This window comes from Neophocaena asiaeorientalis, unplaced genomic scaffold (assembly GCF_003031525.2).
Source record: "Neophocaena asiaeorientalis asiaeorientalis breed wild unplaced genomic scaffold, Neophocaena_asiaeorientalis_V1.1 scaffold72, whole genome shotgun sequence".
In the NCBI taxonomy this organism is placed as follows: domain Eukaryota; kingdom Metazoa; phylum Chordata; class Mammalia; order Artiodactyla; family Phocoenidae; genus Neophocaena; species Neophocaena asiaeorientalis.
In genome coordinates this window covers 1,064,138-1,087,566 of record NW_020185336.1, presented here as the reverse complement: position 1 = coordinate 1,087,566, position 23,429 = coordinate 1,064,138, and the positions used below count along the sequence as shown (strand labels likewise).

At 34.7% G+C, this 23,429-nt stretch overlaps 1 protein-coding gene across 3 annotated transcripts in view; it reads right to left on the bottom strand.

Annotated features, from left to right (window-relative positions):
* Positions 1 to 23,429, bottom strand: part of TTC21B (tetratricopeptide repeat domain 21B) — an 81,203-nt gene that overhangs the window by 32,308 nt on the left and 25,466 nt on the right. For all 3 annotated transcript variants that reach the window (XR_003001961.1, XM_024735977.1, XM_024735978.1), the window contains exons 13-21: positions 22,075 to 22,299; positions 20,245 to 20,483; positions 18,372 to 18,444; positions 17,086 to 17,196; positions 16,225 to 16,363; positions 10,260 to 10,366; positions 6,088 to 6,276; positions 1,482 to 1,592; positions 474 to 555 (exon numbers count right to left, since the gene is read on the bottom strand). Coding sequence is in view for 2 of the 3 variants with exons in the window: in XM_024735977.1 (XP_024591745.1) it covers positions 474 to 555; positions 1,482 to 1,592; positions 6,088 to 6,276; positions 10,260 to 10,366; positions 16,225 to 16,363; positions 17,086 to 17,196; positions 18,372 to 18,444; positions 20,245 to 20,483; positions 22,075 to 22,299 (1,276 nt within the window). In the remaining variant the exon portion in view is untranslated. The remainder of the gene's footprint in view (positions 1 to 473; positions 556 to 1,481; positions 1,593 to 6,087; positions 6,277 to 10,259; positions 10,367 to 16,224; positions 16,364 to 17,085; positions 17,197 to 18,371; positions 18,445 to 20,244; positions 20,484 to 22,074; positions 22,300 to 23,429) is intronic.

Below are 23,429 nucleotides of genomic sequence, written 5' to 3'. Positions count from 1 at the left end.
ACAGCAGAAGTAAAGCCCTTCAGGAGGGGAGGGGAGGGATCCAGTGCCCACAGGGAGCAGCTGTTGCAGGTGGGGTGGCAGACCTGGGGAGCAGGCCGACCTGGGGACAGGAAGAGGGAGACGTTCTCTTCCAGGTGCTCACGTTTTCTCAATGAGGTAGGAGGCAAGGTTTCTAGCTGAGGACAAGAAGAGGGGAAAGGGTGTCAGAGGTTTGTGGAGAGGAGAAAGTATAAAAGGGGGATGGAGTGAGTGAATTCATTAGACAAGTACAGTAGGATTGCCAGGCAGAATCTGAGGGCCCATCTGGGGTCTCTGGTCATGATTTAAAGTGAGACCAGTCACTTTAATGACCAGTCATTTTTCTTATAACCATTTCAGCTGCTCAAGGGCAGGTGTGGAATGAGCAGCATAACAGCCAAAAAGAAGAGAAAGGGAGTTGATCGCATTACAAGGTATAATCAGTGGATATTTACCTGGTTTTCGTTCTAAAAGCTGTTGTAAATGAAACACGGCTTGTTCATAGTCCTGTTTTCTGAACATGAGATCTGCCATCATCTATAAAGGTAAACGTTGGTTCTAAAAATATTGCCATATATTTTACAAAGCATAGTATTCCTATCAAGATTGGTTGCTATGAAAACACATATGAGAAACATGAGGAGGGCAAAGTTTTATAAAACGGAGCCATTTAAAAGTCAAGTTCAAGTACACCTTAAGCAGATTAGCACTGAGATCAGTATAACAGAAGATAATCAAGGATGTGAAACATTTCTGTTTGCAAAAACTGTATTTTTAGCATAAAATATGTTTCAAGTAGTTATTCTAAAAACAGAAACTTGAAGGGAACTGCACACTCTCTGTCTCACTTGGCTAAAATAACGAGAAGATTTTAAAAGAAAACGCAGAACATTCTGAAACCTTAAGTATTTCAAAGGAATTTAAAATGAGCAAGTGCTTTAAAAGGGAGAGGTCTTATATTTCTTCTCAGTTACACTGACTCATTTGTAAAATTATTAAATGAACCTCACAAACTGTCATCTATGTAGCTGTTTGAAAAGCTACCAAAAACCTCAACCCAGGTAAAAATGAGAAAGAAAAGCAAAACTCTATTTAATAAACACACACCTTAAAATGATACATGAAGAATTTTTTCTGTAACTCAAACTGGTAACAGTTAGTCTTTAGCAAATTAGAGCTTTACCACATGAACTCCTCCTGACCAAGCATAAGGAAAAATTAACTAGGCCCAAAAAAGGCAAGCAAAAACCTGACCTAAGTTCACCATTCTCATAAAATAAAGAGAGTCTTGGTGTTTATTGGTAAAATATACTAATAATGTTAAAAGTGTTATTTCTTCCAAAAGCCAACATGAGCCAGGCATCTCATCTACTATTACTTTTATCAGTTAAAATTTGAAACTGCCCCATGGAATAAATATAAAACACAACTGCCTTTACAGCAGTGAAGTCTCCTGGACTAACCATGGTGGCAGCTTCATTGTCCTGGTCACTCTGGAGAAGCAGAGCACAGTGCCGCAGGCAGGCGTCAGGGTCATCTTGTGCCAGGTATAATCGTGCCAGCTCCAGCATTATCTACAGAGAAGAAGGGCAAGATTAGTCAGAAAATGTTTGGAATAAAAAGTGAAACAAGAAAATGTGTAGGCACAGATGAAACTTTATTTGACCAAAAGTTATTGCAATAAAAAGGCCAAGCATGATAAGCAGGAAAACTATAGGTTTGCTCATCTCTAGTTTCACTTATACTGGAAAAAAAAAAAAAGGAAAAACAGGCTGTGCCTCACTTGAAAAGTACAGAGACACAAAGCATTGTGAAAAGAACACTGGTCTTAAATTAGGAGCTACGATTCTAGTCCAAGCTTCTCCATGATGGGGCCCTTTACCTCTCTAAACCTGTTTCCTCATTTGTAAAATAAAACGCTTGAAGCAGATATGCTCCAGATGTACAACTATGATTCCAGTTACTTCAGTCACCACTGAACAAGGTACCTATTTGGTTATGACTTAATAAATATTATCTTTGCCTTACATCTGAAAGAGTTGTATTATTTCAAAACGTCTAACCTTAAACTCTAGAACATGGTTGTCTCATGTTCTACATCACTTATTTAAATATTTAGCCATTTACTAGCGTATTGTTTTAAAATGTTGATCATCTATCAAGATCTGAGAGTAATAACATTTTAGTTTATAAAACTGGCCATGACAACCAGTGGATCACTGAAGAAATCAAAGAGGAAATCAAAAATTACCTAGAGACAAATGACAATGAAAACATCATGATCCAAAACATATGGGATGCAGAGAAAGCAGTTCTAAGAGAAGTTTACAGAAATACAATCCTACCTCAGGAAATAAGACAACTCTCAAATCAACAACCTAACCTTACACCTAAAGCAACTAGAGAAAGAAAAACAAAGAAAACCCAAAGTTAGTAGACGGAAAGAAGTCATAAAGATCAGAGCAGAAATAAATGAAATAGAGACTAAAAAAAACAGAAAAGATCAATGAAACTAAAAGCTAGTTCTCTGAAAACATAAACAAAATTGATAAACCTATAGCCAGACTCTTCAAGAAAAAAAGGGAGAGGGCAAAAATCAATAAAATTAGAAATGAAAACGGAGAAGTTACAATGGACACCACAGAAATACAAAGGATCGTAAGAGACACTACAAGCAACTATATGCCAACAAAATGGACAATCTGGAAGAAATGACAAATTCTTAGAAAGATACAATCTCCCCATACTGAATCAGGAAGAAATTGCAAATATGAACAGACCAATCACAAGTACTGAAATTGTGATAAAAAAAACTTCCAACAAACAAAACTGCAACACCAGATGACTTCACAGGTAAATTCTACCAAACATTTAGAGAAGAGTTAATACCTATTCCTTCTGAAAGTATTCCAAAATACTGCAGAGGAAGGAACACTCCCCCAAACTCATTTTATGAGGCCACCATCATCCTGATACCAAAACCAGACAGAGATACAAGAAAAGAAAACTACAGGCCAATATTACTGATGAATACAGACGCAAAAACACTCAACAAAATACTGGCAAACCAAATCCAACAATACATTAAAAGGATCATACACCATGATCAAGTGGGATTTATCCCAGGGATGTAAGGATTCTTCAGTATCTGCAGATCAATCAGTGTGATATACCATATCAACAAACTGAATAAAAACCGTATCATCATCTCAACAGATGCAGAAAAAGCTTTTGACAAAATTCAACACCGATTTATGATAAAAACTCTATAGAAAGTAGGAATAGAGGGAACATACCTCAACATAATATAGACCATATATGACAAACCTACAGCTAACATCATACTCAATGGTGAAAAGCTGAAAGCATTTCCTCTAAGATCAGGAACAAGACAAGGATGTCCCCTCTTGCCACTCTTACTCAACATAGTTTTGGAAGTCCTAGCCCTGGCAATCAGAGAAGAAAAAGAAATAAAAGGAATCCAAATTGGCAAAGAAGGAGTAAAACTGTCACTGTTTCCAGATGACATGATGATACTATACATAGAAAATCCTTAAGATGCTACCAGAAAACTACTAGAGCCCGTCAATGAAATCAGTAAAGTTGCAGGATACAAAATTTAATACACAGAAATCTCTTGCATTCCTACACACTAACAATGAAAGATCAGAAAGAGAAATTAAAGAAACAATCCCATTTACCATCAGATCAAAAAGAAAAAAATACCTAGAAATAAACCTACCTAAGAAGACAAAACACCTGTAATTCTGAAAACTATAAGACACCAATGAAAGAAATCAATGATGACACAAACAGATGGAAAGATATAACATGTTCTTGGATTGGAAGAATCAACACTGTCACAATGACTATACTCCCCAAGGCAATCGACAGATTCACTGCAATCCCTAGCAGATTACCAATGGCATTTTTCACAGACCTAGAACAAAAAATTTTTAATTTGTACAGAGACACACAAGACCCCAAATAGCCAAAGCAATCTTCAGAAAGAAAAACGGAGCTGGAGGAATCAGGCTCCCTGACTTCAGACTATTCTATAAATCTACAGTCATCAAAACAGTATGTTACCGGCCCAAAAACGGAAATATAGATCCATGGAACAGGATAGAATGCCCAGAAATAAACCCACGCCCCTATGGTCAATTAATCTACAACAAAGGAGTCAAGACTATGCAATGGAGAAAAGACAGTCTCTTCAATAAATTGTGCTGGGAAAACTGGACAGCTACATGTAAATGAATGAAATTACAACATTCTCTAACACCATACACAAAAATAAACTCAAAATGGATCAAAGACCTACATGTAAGTCCAGACACTATAAAACTCTTAGAGAAAAACATAGGCAGAACATTCTCTGACATAGATTGCAGCAATATCTTTTTGGATCCACCTCCTAGAGTAATGGAAAAAAAAAACCAAAAACAGATGGGACCGAATTAAACTTAAAAGTGTCTGCACAGCAAAGGAAACCATAAACAAAAAGACAACCCACAGAATGGGAGAAAATATTTGCAAACAATGCAAATGACAAGGGATTAACCTCCAAAATTTACAAACAGCTCATGAAGCTCAACGTTAAAAAAGCAAACAACCGAACCAAAAAATGGGCAAAAGATCTAGACATTTCTCCAAAGACATACAGACGGCCAAAAAAGCACATGAGAAGATGCTCAACATCACTAATCGTTAGAGAAACGCAAATCAAAACCACAATGAGTTATCACCTCAAACTGGTCAGAATGGCCATCATCAAAAAGTCTACAAACAGAAACAGATGCTGCAAAGGATGTGGAGAAAAGGGAACCCTCCTACACTGTTTGTGGGAATGTAAATTGGTACAACCACTATGGAGAACAGTGTGGAGTTTCCTTAGAAAAAAACTAAAAATAGAACTATTGTATGATCCAGCAATCACATTCCTGGGTGTATATCCAGAGAAAACCATAATTCGAAATGATACATGCATCTCACTGTTCACTGCAGCACTGTTTACAATAGCCAAGACATGGAAGCAACCTAAATGTCCATCGACAGAGGAATGGATAAAGAAGATGTGGTACATATACACAATGGAGTACTACTCAGCTATTAAAATAATGAAATAATCCCATTTGCAGCAGCATGGATGGACCTAGAGATTATCATACTAAGTGAAGTAAGTCAGAAAGAGAAAAACAAATATCATATGATATCACTCACATGTGGACTCTAATTTTTTAAAAAATGAAACAAATGAACTTATTTACAAAACAGAAATAGACTCACAGATATTGAAAACAAACTTATGGTTACCAAAGGGGAAACGTGGTGGGGGAGGGATAAATCAGGAGTTTGGGATTAACATACACACACTACTATACACAAGACAGGTAACCAACAAGTACCAACCAGGACCTACATAGCATAGCACAGGGAACTCTACTCAACATTCTGTGATAACCTATATGAGAAAAGAATCTGATAAAGAATGAATATATGTATATGTATAACTGAATCACTTTGCTGTATACCTGAAACTAATACAACATTGTAAATCAACTATACACTCCAATATAATTAAAATAAAATAAAATTTTCAAAAAAATTAAACTGGCCATGTGTATAAGTTTTCTACACTAATATTATCTTTACATTTATTCTCACGCTGTGCCATTTGAAGTTAAGAGATTCAATCTAGTTGCTTCTGTATATCCAGCACCAAACAGCAATGAAAATAAAATAGCTGTTTAGTAAACTGAATCGAAGCCTCTAGATTCAGATATTTATTTGAATTTGAGAATTGTTTTAAAGTAATTATTAAAACACAGATGAATGTAAAAAGAGCTTACAGATTTACTTTATATCACTTCATAATAATTTTAGACTAACATTATTAGGGCATCATGTACTTTGAAGTATTTCTGAAACCAATATTAATATTTTAACTTGCATTTTTATTACATTTCTTTTCAAATCTTTATAAATAAGCTGTTAAGAAGTTTACATTTGGGGAAATTAGATGACATCTGGAATATAAGGTGCTTAAAATTTGATAAAAGTACTGACCTTATTATCTGTTTCACAATGAACAAGAGCCTCTCTATAAAATTTAATTGCTTTTTCATAGTCTCGCTGAGCAACAGAATGTTTTGCAATCTCTGCACAAATTTCAGCTGCTAAATGTTTCTGTGCAGGAACTGCATCTGGCTGTTCCATCTGAACACGTTTTAGTACCCGAGCTTGTAATTCTCGAGCCTAGAAAAATATAAGGATAAAAAGGAATTTTAAAAAGAAATTAAACAATTCTCAGTAACTCACATGTAGCATAATTTTACAGATTTAAGCATTAATGGCCCTCAATCTAACAAAGCCTGATCCAAAGAAAATGTCTTAACTGAGGTTTTTAAAAGGTACTTGTTTGCAAATAAGCCAGTATGCACTTATCTTTGCAACTAAAGTGCTATAAAAGTACTGAATCTTTTCCCACTGTTATAAGAATATGCACAGGAAACTCACTAAGAGGAAATGCAACCATGAAACAAATATTTAGAAAAGATGTCTACATGTTGTAATTAAAAAAATGAAAACTGTAAATGTTTATTAAATTAATAAAATAGTATCTAAAAGTTATTGAATCAAATACTGGCATGTTTCAGGGAGTAAGTACATCCACATATTGTCAATGGCATATAAATCAGTCCCGTCTTTCTGGGGAGCACCCTCGTAAAACATACTAACTCCCTAAAATTAACACACTATTGAACTTAGCTGTTTCATTCTTGGGAAGGTATTAAGGACATCACTTAGAAGGAAAAAAGGAAACATGTTATTTGTTATTTAAAAAAATGGCCTGTTGTAAAAACAAAACAACAACAACAAAACAAACACAAATCTGGAAGCAACCCAAATGTCTGATGATAAGGAAATGCCTAACCAATTGATGGTGTATATACCTGGTCCCACACTATGCACAGACACTCCTAAGGAGGTAGAGTAATTTGCTAAATTGGAGGAGTATCAGCCTTCCCACCCACAAGTCTGGTTTCTGAAACATCGAGACCTTCCTTTAACAAGTGACAGAGAACTCCTAGGCGTTAGGCCTTTACAATAAACTTTAACTTTGAGCTAATCATTCACTCATGCATTCATGCATTCATTTAATGAACAATAAATGCCCACCATCTGCCATACATTATGCTACACACAACAAGCCCTTCTGGGGACTCCTGTCAAAACGTTGGTTGACAACTGGTATTTGATGAAGATGGTCTAAAGCTGATTATTTTGGGGAACCACAGGTCATAATATTTTAGGGTATCATGATAAGCATTCTTTTGGAAATGAAAGAGAAAGGATTAAAAAATACTATATATATAGCATGTGGTAAAGGTTAACACTGTTTCATGAAATTTTAATTTTGGTTATATTAATGTGTGTTTATAAGTATAGAGGTATGTGCGCGTTTGTGTATTTGATGTTTTATATTATGCATGTACCAGTGTGCACGGTTTTGCATATGTGCACATACACACACACTCACAAAGAACTCTGAAACAACTGGTCTAAATGGGGCAGTACCCTTTTATACCTGTTGTGCCAGCTTAATTATTAATTCTTCTTTCTTTTTCAAAAGTATTCTGGCTTGAATGATAAATTATATGGTTGCACTAGGTTAAAAGATATGCACTTCTTTCTCTAGACAGTGTGAGTTTTATCTCTGCATCAACTAAATCTCTAAATGTCAAATAGGTGGACCTCATGAGCTTAACTTCCTAGAGAAAAACCTTTATAAGTTAGGCTTTGTGATACCTTGCAATTTTCTTATAAATAATTGGGGGGTTGGGAGGGGGTGGATCTTGAGCAAAAGTTTTTTTCATTTTTTATTAAAGATATCCTAAAACAATGCTCAATTTCTCTAAGTATAATCATTAAAAAACATGTTCACATAGAATAAAATTTTCTTGAAGAATTGATACCATTCCCTATACTTTTCCTTGCTTTTATCAGAAATAAATTTCATGGTCTTTTACAATAAGCATATTAACCCTGATCTGTCAACACCATTACTTTTCCTTCCCCCTTCCTTTATTATAATATTCTTCTAAATTCCATCAAACCCTTGGGTAGAAGAAAGTATATATATAAACATCTTATTTCAAAGAATTCTTAATTTTCCCTTTTTATTTCAATAGCCTTATTGTATCTTACCGAAGACCACATCAAAGCAAAATATGCCAATAAAATCAGAATATCACATTACTTTTTATATGATGAAGATGGAGCTATACTGGAAAAATCCATACAAATGAATGTTAAGTGAAGGAAGCAAACACAAGTATAATCTGTACATATTAACTAAAACTATATCAAGTTATAATGTCCTAAAATTGTTAGTGTTTTATGGCACATAGGTTTTTTATTTCTAGTTTAGATTTTATTTTCACAGAAAAGATAATGCCTACACTAAAGTGATTTTTCCTTTAACTGTTCCTGCAATTAATTAAAATAATCTATGATTTCCTTTCAGCCATTCAACAAAAATTTCAAGCTCCTATCATGGTGATCCATGTGAAGATGGATCCCATGGTTTTCACTTCTATTGTTCAATAAGAGGATGGGGATCAGTTAGGAGGAGTCTGGGCTAAAAGATAATAATAGATAAGGCTAAAAGATGACAGAGAGGGATGAAGAAATGTGGAGTTATTTTGGAAGTCTGAAACATATTTCATGTTTAGCAACTATGCAAAAATATTATGATGCAACTCCCAAGTTCCATAATGTGGAGAATTAAGCTCAATAAATGGTTGCTGAATAAATGAATTTAAAATATCAAACACTTTGATTACACTATTTGAATTGTATTGTAATTCTATATTCAAATTCAAATTGTTTGTATTGTACCTCAAAAAGATTTACTTTTTCAGAGATCAGAATGCAAAGAATATTATAGCTGAAAAGACCGTTATAGCTCTTCAAATTTTATGAAAGGTGAAAAATCCCTGTGCTATAACATATAAACTTAAAATGAATTTGATTTTGGTTTGTTGGCATTGTCTAACCACAGTTTGTCTTTTAGTGTTATTCAATGTGTCTGCTCATAGAACACAGAAGCTCATGCAACCAGTCACTGAGACTAATGCTATTCATAATGGAATGAAATATGCCAAATTCACTTCTAAAATGTTTTGAAAGTCTAAATTTATGAAAATTACACTTTCCTTTTAGCTAATGGTAGCTAACCTCAGGTTAAGTGCCATTCCTTTATCACATAATTCAGAAAACAGGGATAAAACATACCAACAATTAAGGGTAAGATATTACATTGCTGAAGATTACATATCTTAATGAAATCATAAGCTTACATGGGGTTCACAGAAATCTAACAGTGTGAGCTCCATTCATTCACAATTTGAACAAAAAAATATTATTGGACATCGCCTGAAACACACACATTTTGTGTGTTGAAATCTAGAGATATTGAATCTATTAATAAAAATCTTGTCAAAGAAACCTCAAGGTCTCAAAGGTGCTAATACTGAATTGTTCCAAACATTAAAGAAATAGCATGTCTTAGAGACCAACCTTTCTAATGAACATAATATATGCACAAACCTTGAACAAAATATTAGGAACTATCTTTAAATTCCAGCAATGTCTTTTGAAAAATCACAACAGTGACATTTATTTCAGTACTGTAAGGATGGTTTAACATTCAAAAATCAATCAATTTAATAAACAGGAAAAAAAATTGGAGAAAAGTCACATGACCATTTTGATAGATGCAGAGTGTATGAGACAAAACTGTTAGCTAACTAGAAATTGAAAAATCATCAAAACACATCAGCCACTTAGGAATACATCTAAGGAAATGAGTACAAAACCTCTACATTGAAAACCACAAAACATTAAAGGAAATTAAAGAAGATATAAATAAGTGGAAGAAAAAAATGAGTTCAACTCCTGCCTATGACACTAGTCATGTGACTCTTCACACAAGTTATTAAACCGAGCTCCCTCAGCTATAAAACAGTATTAAAAATATCAACCTTCCCTAATTGTTAATAATTAGCAACAATACATTTAAACAGTACAATCCACTGGCATTCAATCATTATTTCTATTTGACTTATTTTCTATGACAGTTGGGCCAAAAGATTGTCTTCCTTTTACGTGTGGCACATTTCCTTCTGAGACCATCACCCACCCTTAACCCCTTACAAACAAAGGCATTTGTTTACCTGTTGTAATGAAGCAACTGCATCACCAGGTCTGTCCACTTTACTATAAACTTTTGCTAGAAGAACTTGAGAACGTCCATCCTCTGTGAGAGCTGACAGTTCATTTACTATGAAAGAATAAAATATAATGGGAAAAAATAATAATTCATTTTAAATAAATCTTTACATTTTCTATAAGTTTTTATACTTGACTTTGAAAAATAGTGAATAAAGTTTAAAAAGGTTCAGTAAATTAACTGAAGAATGGCCGAATTGGAAAAAAAAAAGATTTAGGATAAAAACTGGCTGGAAGAAAAGTTAAAGAACTGGAGGCTTTTCTTAGACATACAAGAGGTAACAATACAACAACACAGAGAAGAGTTTCAATTTCCATTCTTTTTTTTTTTTTAAAGATTTAATTAATTAATTAGTTTGTTTATCTGTCTTTGTTGCTGCGCATGGGCTTTCTCTAGTTGTGGTGAGCAGGGGCTGCTCTTTGTTGCGGTGCATGGGTTCCTCATTGCAGTGGCTTCTCTTGTTGAGGAGCACGGGCTCTAGGCGTGTGGGCTCTAGAGTGCACAGGCCTCAGTAGTTGCGGCGTGTGGGGCTCAGTAGTTGCGGTGCATGGGCTCTAGGGTACACGGGCTCAGTAGTTGTGGCGCATGAGCTTAGTTGCTCCTCAGCATGTGGGATCTTCCCAGATCAGAGATCGAACCTGTGTTCCCGGCATTGGCAGGTGGATTCATAACCACTGCACCACTAGGAAAGTCCTCAATTTCCATTCTTAAGTGTATAAGCACCTCTGTTTATTGAAGTCATTTAAAAACAAGATGGGGTAGTTAGTATATGCAATTAAGAAGATAACTGCTATTTATTTTTAAATAACAGAACTTAATAAAGTATACATATATATACATACATATATACATAATAAACACTGACTTTGATGCCAACCTGTCTGGTTTCAAATCTAGGCTTTATCACTTTCTAGTTAACAAGGGCCTAGTCAAACAAGGTAGTTATCTATTCTGTGCCTCCCTTTCATCTGTAAAATAGGAGAAATAACTACCTATCTCATAAGATTACTGTAAAATTTAAAAAGTTAGTAAATTATTAAATAAGCTAATATATGCAAAGCAATTAAAGTCTTGTACATGTCAAGTGCTATTTAAGTATTTGGTATTATTATTTTGTAATCTAAGAGTAATAAAAGAACCCTAGATAATTAACAAAAAGATGTTTCTTCTACCATTTATCGACAGCATGGCCTGAGCCATATTCTGTTTGAATACATCATTATTTATTTAAAATCTCAACCTGAGAAGCAGGTTTTGTTATTGCTATTTTACAGGTAAGAAAAGCTCTAAGGTGGTACAAGGAACAAGGGAGCCGTGACAATGGTGAGAGCAGGCTGGAAGGAGAGGTCAGAGGAGCAACAGCATGCATGTGTGAAGGCCATGTAAGCCACTGTAAGACTTTGGTTAACTCAGAGAAATGGGAGACATGGGGGAGCTTGAGCAGGTGTGATCAAACTTTGGTTGTTTAAAAGGTCCAGTAGTGCTGCTGGGTTGGGAAAGGCTGTGTCCAGCTGTGGGGTTGAGGATTGGGTAACAGAGAGACCAGGTGTAGGCTACTGCTTTCATCCACCTAAGAGACGATGTAGCTAGGACAGGGTGACAGTAGTGGAAATAATGAGACACAGGAGAATTCTGAAAGTATCTAGAAGGCAGAACCAAGAGGATTTCCTATGGGCAAGGGTGAAGGCAAGGATTTTGGTTCTTCAAAACTACAAAGAATGCTGAAGTTATTGAGATAGAGAAGGCTGCACATAGAACAGATGGGGGAGGCAGATAAGGAATTCACTTTCAAACATGCTAAGTTTAAGATGTTTCTTAGAACCCTGGTGCTACTATATCAGCTAGGTGAACCTGGATAACTCAAGAAAATTGAGTATTAGATGCTAATTTAAAAATGTAGATAATTTTATTTGTCTCAAAAACTAATGTGAGCATTAATAACATATAATGAAATGCACATGAAGGCATCTAAGTACACCATTGGATGTGCTCAGCAAATTATTAAATGAAAGTATTTATACTGCATAAATGTAATATACTTATGCCCATATAAGTAAAACATACTACTTGAATCTCTCCTCCTCTACAACCTTTTAAAAAATGCATATCCACATTTAGGCCATCTGTAGTGTTTCAAGCAAGGTCTGACAAGACTCATGCAAGTATTTTTATGGAATAAGTAAATGCATTCAGATTAGAATTTAAGCATCAACTTCAAAGCTAAATTAAAAGACCATTTTAGACATATTAGAAAATTTAGAGTTGGCTTGCCTTATCTATGTATCCAAACATATTTTAAAATCACAGAAAACATGGTATTGGCAAAAATAAAAATGGGAGGGGAGAAGGAACTCAAAACAAAAATTCCCAGAATCAGAGTGAAATGTATAAAAAAGCTTATAATATGATAAAGGTGGCATTTCAATAAATGACACTGAGATATAATTGGCTATCCCTTTGGGAAACTATATAGTAAAAATTGTATGTGAATTAAAGTTCTTCATTATAAAAATTAAAATTCTCCATTACACAAATTAAAATTACAAAAGCCCCAGAAAAATATAAGAAAACTTTTTTCAATGTTAGGATTAGGGAAGCTTTTTCTGAGCATGACAAGAAATTCAAAAGTCAAAAAGAGAAAAGACTGGTAGGTATTATATATGATAGTTAAATATTCTATTTGACCAATGAAATGATAAAGTAATTTGATAAAGAAAGGACAGCCTGGGAGAAAATATCTGTAACATGAATAATAGGTAAAAGATTAATGAATAATAGGTAAAGGATTAAGACAAAGGATATGAGTGAAATAGTGAAAATACGATCTATAGATATAATACTTAACCTTATCAATCATCAAAGAAATGTAAATTAGAAGTTTGTTTTCTCTATAATTAATACTACATAATGTTGGGACATTTTTACCTTTAAGAAAAAACAATGGAGCAAGATTCAATTCTAGGAAGTACATAGTGCTATATAAACAAGGATTCTATCTCAGTAATGTTTTCTTCTATCTAAATGTCTATCAATAGGGGAGTCATCAAATAAATTAAGATACTAACAAACAGTAAAATACACTACCTATGTTAAAAAATTTTAAAGTGCTATATCTGCCAAAATGAAGAGAGGCTATTAAATGAAAAATGCATACTGCAGACCTATAGGTATAATATGACTCCTTTTTGGTAGAAAAAAGTGTTATGTAATAGTGTGTGAGAGATAGGGGCAGGGAGATTGATCAGGACGTGGTTTTCTCTGGAGAGTGGGAGAGTGACACAACTTTCATTCACTTCTATGATCCTCAAATTTTTCCAATGAACAAGCACTAGATTTTATTTTAAAAGTACAGATCTTTAAAAAGTAAATTTGTATGAACTTTTAAGAAGGCAATTTGATAGTATCCAATTAAAATTTAAGTACACATACCCTTTAACATAGCATCTTGCTCTTAAGAAATATAAGCAAGTGTATGCCAAAGAATGAGATACAAGGATATTCATTTTAACATGGTTTATAACATCAAAAGACTGGAAGACTAACTGGGGAAAAGTTAAATAGCTTACGGAGTTATACAATATTGTGAGTCTATTAGATAGAATAATATGGATGTACTGACATCAAACTATATCTGCAACATATTGTATGTGAAAAAAATTGCTGAATAGGAAGAATGATGCATTTTGAAAAGAACAATATGCATACTACACTTAGATATTTACATAAATATATATAAAATATACACTAAAACACAAAAATGGTTACCTCTAGGGAGGTCTGAGAACAGGGCAAGTAGAATTCACAGGAGAAACTGGAGACTTGTACATTATACTCTTTAATAATGCTGAATTTTTTTTAAAAAACAACTTTAAAAAACGATTATAAAAATGTTTACTTGTTTAAACACCGGTTGTAGTTACAATTTATAGGAAACTTCCAACAAAGCTACAGTAATCAAAACACAATGGTACTGGCACAAAAAAAGAAATATAAATCAATGGAACAGGACAGAAAGCCCAGAAACAAACCCACGGACCTCTGGTCAATTAATCTATGACAAAGGAGGCAAGGATATACAATAGAGAAAAGACAGTCTCTTCAATAAGTGGTGCTGGGAAAACTAGACAGTTACATAAAAAAGAATGAAATTAGAACATTCTCTAACACCATACACAAAAACAAACTCAAAATGGATTGAAGACCTAAACCTAAGACCAGATACTATAAAACTCTTAGAGGAAAACATAGGGAGAACACTCTATGACATAAATTGCAGCAACATCCATTGCTGGATTTTTTCAATCCACCTCCTAGAGTAATGAAAATAAAAACAAAAATAAGCAAATGGGACCTAATTAAACTTCAAAGCTTTTGCACAGCAAAGGAAACCATAAACAAAATGAAAAGACAACCCACTTCAGAATGGGAGAAAATATTTGCAAATGAAGTGACTGAAAAGGGATTCATCACCAAAATATACAAACAGCTCATGAATCTCAATATCAAAAATATAAACAACCCAATCAAAAAACGGGCAGAAGATCTAAAAAGACATTTCTCCAAAGAAGACATACAGATGGCAAAAAACACACGAAAAGATCGCTAATAATCAGAGAAATGCAAATCAAAACTACAGTGAGGTATCACCTCACACTGGTCAGAATGGCCATCATTAAAAAATCTACAAACAATAAATGCTGGAGAGGGCATGGAGAAAAGGGAACCCTCCTACATTGTTGGTGGTAATGTGAATTGGTACAGTCACTATGGAGAACAGTATGGAGGTCCCTTAAAAAACTAAAAATAGAGCTACCATATGATCCAGCAATCCCACTCCTAAGCATATATCCAGAGGAAACAGTAATTCAAAAAGATACATGGGGCTTCCCTGGTGGTGCAGTGGTTGAGAGTCTGCCTGCCAATGCAGGGGACACGGGTTCGTGCCCCAGTCCGGGAAGATCCTACGTGCCGTGGAGCGGCTGGGCCCGTGAGCCATGGCCGCTGGGCCTGCATGTCTGGAGCCTGTGCTCTGCAATGGGAGAGGCCACAGCAGTGAGAGGCCCGTGTACCACAAAAAAACAAAACAAAACAAAAACAAAACAAAAAAGATACATCTACCCCAATGTTCACTGCAGCACTATTTACAATAGCCAGGACATGGAAGCAGCCTAAGTGTTCATCAACAGAGGAGTGGATAAAGAAGATGTGGTACATGTATACAATGGAATATTACTCAGCCATTAAAAAGAATGAAATAATGCCATTTGCAGCAACATGAATGGACCTAGAGATTATCATATAAAGTGAAGTAAATCAGAGACAGACAAATATCATGATATTACTTATATATGGAATCTAAAAAAATGATACAAATGAACTTATTTACAAAACAGAAACAGACTCACAGAGTTTGAAAACAAACTTATGGTTACAAAAGGGGAGAGGTGGGAGGGAGGGATAAATTAGGAGTTTGGGACCAACAAATACACACTACTACATATAAAATAGATAATCAACAAGGACCTATTGTACAGCACAGGGAACACCACTCAGTAATCTATAATAACCTATATGGGAAAAGAATGTATACGTATATATATGTATAACTGAATCACTTTGCTGTACAGCTGAAACTAATATAACATTGTAAATCAACTATAACACAAAATAAAAATTAAAGAAAAAACTAAAGGGAATTTTATGTCACTTTGGAAAGTAGTTTTCTATAACACAAACTGTTTCACAAATCTGTTTTAAGATTTTTAAAATATCTTATTTTAGTAGAGTGACATTCTGACAAATGAAAGAACCAACCTCACATACACTAACAATACAAATACATACTAATATAAAAATAAAAGAATCAGATATATTAGGTATACTTTTTCAAATAAGAAAGATTTTCATACCAGGTTCATGAGCTAGTGCATGTTGAAGAACTTTTTCTGCTTTGTCATACCATTTCAGTTTTAATAAGAGCTCAGCCAAGTCATAGAAAAGATAATTTTGTTGTCCATTTTTCAGAGCAGCTTCATAATAAGTGATTGCCTAAACAAAATCCATTTCAGTTAGGGGAAAAAAAGGCAATGACAATGGCATTCAAGCATAGATCCTACACACATTATGACTTAAAGCAATTGGAAGGAACCTAAAAGCAGCTTATGCATGGACTTGCACGATTGATTAAGCGTGACATTTTTCTTACAGAATCCAGTATAACACAAGACAACTAGCATTTCTTACAACAAGTAACTAAAGCAAAGTACTTTGTTAAAATTTTTTCCAGTTTTATTCCAAACGTTAGCGAATGCAAATACTTTGCTAGCTGTTGTATATATGTTCAACAGTTACCAGGAATAGGGCAAGAATATAACTAAAGGAAAATCTATTATCCTTACTACAAAACAAACAAAAAAACCCCTCAAAGCACATGGCTTACCAAAACTGGTTCAATGGAAAGGACATCTATTATGCTTTGTCATATGATAAAAGAGATGTAACAACAGTAAGTTTATCATAATTTATTTCATGGCAGAATTTTGCTATAAGGTGAAACCTGAAGTAAACTTTAGGGTCCAAAAAGTCTTTGCAAAATGCAGCAGAGAAGAATCTGAGACACTGAGAAAGTCTTTAACACAAATTCCAGTTTGTAAAGACAAATTTGGAGTTTCCAACCATTAAGATACAAACAGTGCTTGCTGAAGATCTTTCACAGAGCAGGGTTTGCAGATTTGTTAAAACAGATACATTTCAAAATATAAAGTATTTACCTTTGAGTAGTTGTGAGTTTTGACAAGAGCTTTCCCAATTTTGCTTGCCAATGCTCCATCCTTTGGGTTCTGATTTAATGCTTGCTCATATGCTACTATGGCTTCTTCAGGCTAATGTTGGCAGATAAAAAATGAAGCAATAAAATAACAGCTTAGGTGGCTCCCATTAAATGGCAACACTTCTATAATTAAGGTCTACATTTGGAATACTTACTAAGATTAATAAAGCACATACTAAGTCCAGAAACCTTAATAATTTCAGAGAGCTGATAATCACTAGTGCAGGTGTAACTCACTAGTATAATCCCACCCATGTTACTTAGGTCCACATCCTCATAAATAGTCATATGAGAACTAAGAGACAGCTTCTTGACAGCTTTTCATCTGGCATCATTATAAAAGCCAGAACCAGAGGTCAGAGGATTGCTTCCCTTTGAAGAAAACACCACCTTAGCCAGTAGCTCTTTTCATCCTTTTGTTTAAAGGTGACTCACCTTACTTCTGGTATCATCTCTATTTCAAATGATAGTGCTGAATAACTGGATCTCAATTTGAAAAATAACTATAACTTTTTTTTATGCGGGCATCCCACTGTTGCAGTGCCTCCCGCTGTGGAGCACAGGCTCCAGACGCGCAGGCCCAGAGGCCATGGCTCACGGGCCCAGCCAGTCTGCAGCATGTGGGATCTTCCCGGACTGGGGCACGAATCCGTGTCCCTGGCATTGGCAGGCGGACTCTCAACTGCTGCGCCACCAGGGAAGCCCTGAAAAATAACTATAACTTTTTAATTGTAATGGTTGTCTCCCTTTTTATTGTGATGACTGGACCTTTGACTATTAAGTAAACGTTATTAAAATGAGGGGAGGGGATTTGGATGAAGGTGGTTAAAAGGTACAAGCTTCCAGTTACAAGATAAGTATTAGGGATGTAATGTACAACATGAAAATTAACACTGCTGTACGTTATACGTGAAAGCTGTTGAAAGTAAATCCTGAGAGTTCTAATTACAAGGGAAAAATATTTTTTTTCTATTTCTTTAATTTTAAGCTATATAAGATGATGGATATTCACTGAACTTACTGTGATAATCATTGCATGATGTATTTAAGTTAAATTGTTATGCTATACCTTAAACTTACACAGTGCTGCATGTCAACTGTATCTCAATAAAACTGGAAGAAAAAAACCCAAATTCCTTTCAGTAGAATGTTATACTAATCACAAAGAAGAATTTTTGGTTTTTGTTTTGTTTTTAAATCTAAGTTCAGTAGTATCAGAAACTTTACCTCTTGAATATTCATGTATGCATCACCAAGGAGAATAAAAGAACGAGGGCTAGGCATCCTTTCAGCAATTTCTCTGGAAATCAGACGAACTCTACTTAGTGTATTGAATATAAATTTCTTCTTCTAAACCAATTAAATAAAAGATAAGCTTATTTTTTCAATGAACTAATAGCCTTCAGAGTGCCTTCTTTATATCCAACAGGGTAATACTGTTTAAAAACCCCAGCCATACCCACACTCAGATTGTTTATGCTAAGTTAACGATTTTTTTCATTAAATTTTTCTATTTCCTGAAATGCAGGTAAAAGTATACAGACAGATAGTAAACGTATAAGCTCTCATTATCCAGAAATACGTGATGTGGGAATGAAGTTGCAAAATATGACAAACACTTATCATCCTCCGTGCATCCTGAGCTCTGATATTCATGGCGTAAGTCACATACAACGGGTTACCTTAAAAAATATAAAACATTCTATTTCAACATTTGCTGCTTATTTTTTACCTGCAAAAGGTAAACTACTAAAGGTCAAAATACCAAGGTTGCTCACATAATGTGGCGCTAAGTCTTTAATGCACAATATCTCACTTAATTGGTCCAAAAACTCTGAGAAAAGAAAATTGTTACAATTATATAGATAATGCTGAGTTTACTATAGCTAATGTGTTAGATCTACTTGAAAAAAAAAAAACCCTATGATTTTAGCTACTATACTACAGTGCATCCAAACACATCAACCCTATTTTATATATACATACATATACGCACTACCAAATGTCAAATAGATAGCTAGTGGGAAGCAGCCGCATAGCACAGGGAGATCAGCTCGGTGCTTTGTGATGACCTAGAGGGGTGGGATAGGGAGGGTGGGAGGGAGATGCAAGAGGGATGGGATATGGGGATATATGTATACGTATAGCTGATTCACTTTGTAATAAAGCAGAAACTAACACACCATTGTAAAGCAATTATACTCCAATAAAGATGTTAAAAAAAATAATAATAGAATAAAAGGTGTGAAGAGTGAAAAAAATTGTCATATCATTAGAGATGATAGTGCCGATATTTTAGAAACATCATAGAAAATATAATCTAGGAAACTCCAGTCCATCCATCTATACGGGGGGTGCTGCTCAGTTTCTTTGAATCACTCAGTACCTACAACGAATCTGAGCAGCTGTCTGGGCTTTGATATTTACAAAATATAGATGAACCAATATGACTTAATTCATCAACATTTTACTATTCTCAAGGATAAAACATTAATTTTCTCTCACATGGAATGTGTGCTTGTATCTTTATCTTTTTGTTTGGGGAGAAGTGTAAGAGCAACCTGTGTGTGCATGTGTGCACCCATGTCTCATGTGAGAGAGTGTGTGTGTGTGCATGTTTTGTGTATCCCAGTAACTCCCAAGGGCATCAGTGTATGACACTTTTTAAACCCCTGCCACTTCTGTAATCCATACCTTAGTGTGGTATATACTAAGCCATAATTTTCTTCTGCTATAACTATGATACTGAGTGTTAAATATGACTATATAGCCCCTGAATTGTTACATTACATAATGCTTTTAAGCTATTAGAATACATGTAATTGTAGCTCTTTCAAAGTCCAAAAATAACATCTGATGAGAGAGGAGAGCTAAGAAACTAAAGTAAGCCACAGGTTGAAATAAATCATAATTACCATGATTTACATTTTAGGGAGAGTAACTTGGTTAGAGTTACTGTGTTTGGTGGTGGTAGAAGGAAGCAAGAATACATTAAGGAAGGGATCTATAAAGTATCTGAAAAGCAGTTAAAAGAAAGAAATTTGGGGATTAATTTTAGGAGATAAATGTCAAAATATAATGGGTTGAAAGAACTATTTACCTGTAACAAGTGATATATAACATCTTCTCTTTTCTGTGCTTCAGATATATATCTGCCATTTTTTCTTTGGTCTCTATGAAATAAGGCTGCTCAGATGTAACATTCCGAAGCATGCTTAAAGCCCGTTCCACATCTCCCTGGGCCAGAGCTAGGTCTGCGTTAGCAATAGTGACACGCAATTCTTCAGATGTCCCAGAAAATTCATGGATGGCATCTTGTAAAACTTTGGCCGCCTCATGCTGTAAAGGTGAAATTAAAGTAACATTCAAAATTTCAACAAATTACACTACAAACTAAGGTTTTCTACTAATACAGAATGAACAATAAATGCTAGCACAGTTATGATATTTGTGAAATAATGATAGATTTTTTTTGAAAAGTACAAAAATTTAAAACCAAACTCAGAGACCAAATTAAGATGACATTATAAATATTTGTTAGCTGAAAAGTGTTCTCATAACTAGGACAACAGCAGTTGCTACCTAAGACTTGTTGCTACTATAATTTAATAAAACATTTACTTTGCACCCAGCATTGTAAATATTAACCCATTTAATTCTCACAAAAATCCTCTAAGGTAGTTACTATAATTACCCCCCACTTTGCAGTAAGTAAAATGAGATTCAGACAGTTAACAAATGATAGAACCAGCCTGACTCCAAAGCCTAAATTCTTAGCCATGTTCATTACTGCATCTTGGATGGGATCCAGTCCACAGTCACCCTCTGTACCCGATGGCTCTACATTCATTACCTAGCAGATTACGTTATTCCCTACACTAGGATGTCATTTTTGTTATACCCCAGGTGAATATATTTCCTGATTTCCAAATCTGTACCTCAATGACTCTAAAATGTCATTGATTTTAATTCATCTCAGCTTTAGAGATTTTAAAACATTCTGATTTAAGAAACGTTAAAATGTGAAAAAAACAGTGCATTTCAGAATCAACTATCTATAGTAGAATTGGTTCTTCTTATTAAGTGCATTTTACATTAATTTATTAGTGAACTGGAAATTCTTTGAGATTGGGCAAGTATCTGGACACAGTCTTCTTAATTTCCACTAAAATATGAAATAATGAAGTAACTGATTAGCAACAGCTGCAACTTAAAAAACAAATATAAATGATGTTAAGTTCCTCATTTTCTACAAGGTTCTAATTCTTTTCTCAGAATTACATTTTTGTTTGCCTTCTTTCTACCTATCTATCCATCTACCTATCTATATTATTCTTTAAGTATTTGATTTTATGATCTATCTACATTTTTTAAAGTATTTGATTTTATGATTGTCCTGTTAGTTTAACAAAGCTGTATTATTTCAGCGGTTCTTTTATTTTCTCAGCTATTAGAATTTCAGATTGGTACTTTAATTTTATTCCAGTAGTACATTTGTGTGTGTGTGTGTGTTTCTGTGTGTATGTGTGTGAACCCTTTTAGGAATTCACAGAATTATAACTATATTATATTATTACATTTCATGATAGCCAAAGTAATCATACATATTATTATATACATTATATTAATACATACTACAGTACATATTACATTATATTATTACTCATATTACACATACAGTATATATCTAGTATTACATCTCATGGTAGCCAATGTAAGTACACTGATACATAAAGTCATCCCAGTATATACTATGTCTAAATTCAGGGGCTATAGAAAGTAACATGATCTGGTGCTAAGTGATGAGAAATAAATTTTCTAAACTTTACCACTTGGTCAAGCGAATAATTTTAGCTTTTTCATTTCCTATGACTCTATATACTTGAATAACAAAGTTCAGATCTGAGCCACTGAAGTACACTTGACCTACCTGTTCTCCATTTAAGCGGTGAACCTCTACCAACTCAAGAAAGACCGATAAACGATGGCTTGCATCGACTTCAGTTTTTCTGTATTTTGACTTTGAGGAAGTTCCAGTTCTCCTCATTCCTGGTAAACTCATTGCTATATGCAGGGTTTTAATTGCTTCTGCTATTTCTCCCATTTTCTTTTGTGACTGAGCTTTTATCAAATGATATAAAGGATATTCTCTCACCTGAAAAAATAATATTCAGAAATACTTCCTTGGAGTGTTTACAACATCAATACATAGTTTACAATCCATCAAATGTTATAATAATAGGATCTTTGAGGACAGTCTACCCTGTGATTGTATGCATGAGGTCTATTTCTGTCCTCTTACTCATGTTCTGATCATTTATTATATTAAATCAGAATTCAGGTAACCTGACACTACCTAGTGTTCCGTTGGTTAACAAACAAGTTAAGTACTTCTACTATGAGAGGAAAGAAATTGCACACAAAGTTTATAAGGCTAGCAAATATATTCTAAGAAATTATTTTAGTTTTCAGGAAATGAATTCCTTTACCTCAGACTTCTCATACTGAGATAAAGTTATCAGATTTCTACACAGTTTCTTGTCTTTTCTTTATTTTCTAATTTTAAGATTAAAAATTTCAGGGCTTCCCTGGTGGCACAGTGGTTAAGAATCCACCTGTCAATGCAGGGGACACGAGTTTGAGCCCTGGTCTGGGAAGATCCCACATGCCGCACAGCAACTAAGCCCGTGTGCCACAACTACTGAGCCTGCGCTCTAGAGCCTGCAAGCCACAACTACTGAAGGCCGTGTTCTGCAACAAGAGAAGCCACTGCACCGCAACAAAGAGTAGTAGCCCCCTTGCTGCAACTAGAGAAAGCCCGCGCGCAGCAACAAAGACCCAATGCAGCCCAAAGTAAATAAATTAAATAAACAAATAAATAAATAAATAATTTAAGATTAAAAATTTCAGGACACGTTAATCAAACATTGGTTTTACCCTTTGATACTACTCTGAAACACGTAGTAATGAATCTCCTGTCTTTATTTTGGGTATCAACAGCATATACAGAAAAAATAAAGAGAATGACAAAAGATGAGGAAGGAATCAAAGGGAAGAAGATGGTCCAGAATGAGATGATGTGGCAGCCATCTAACCTCCAGGATGGCTACAGTCCTCCTAATGCTGGGTTCTGAGCCGTAGCTAGGCACCGTGTTTACCTGTGGGCCTTGTGTAAATAATCATGCTTACGCTCTTCTCTCAGAGATTCTGATTCACTGGCTAGGGCACTGGCACTGGGGTCACAATGCACCACCAGTCTTGAGAACTACCGTCCTAAGAAGCAGG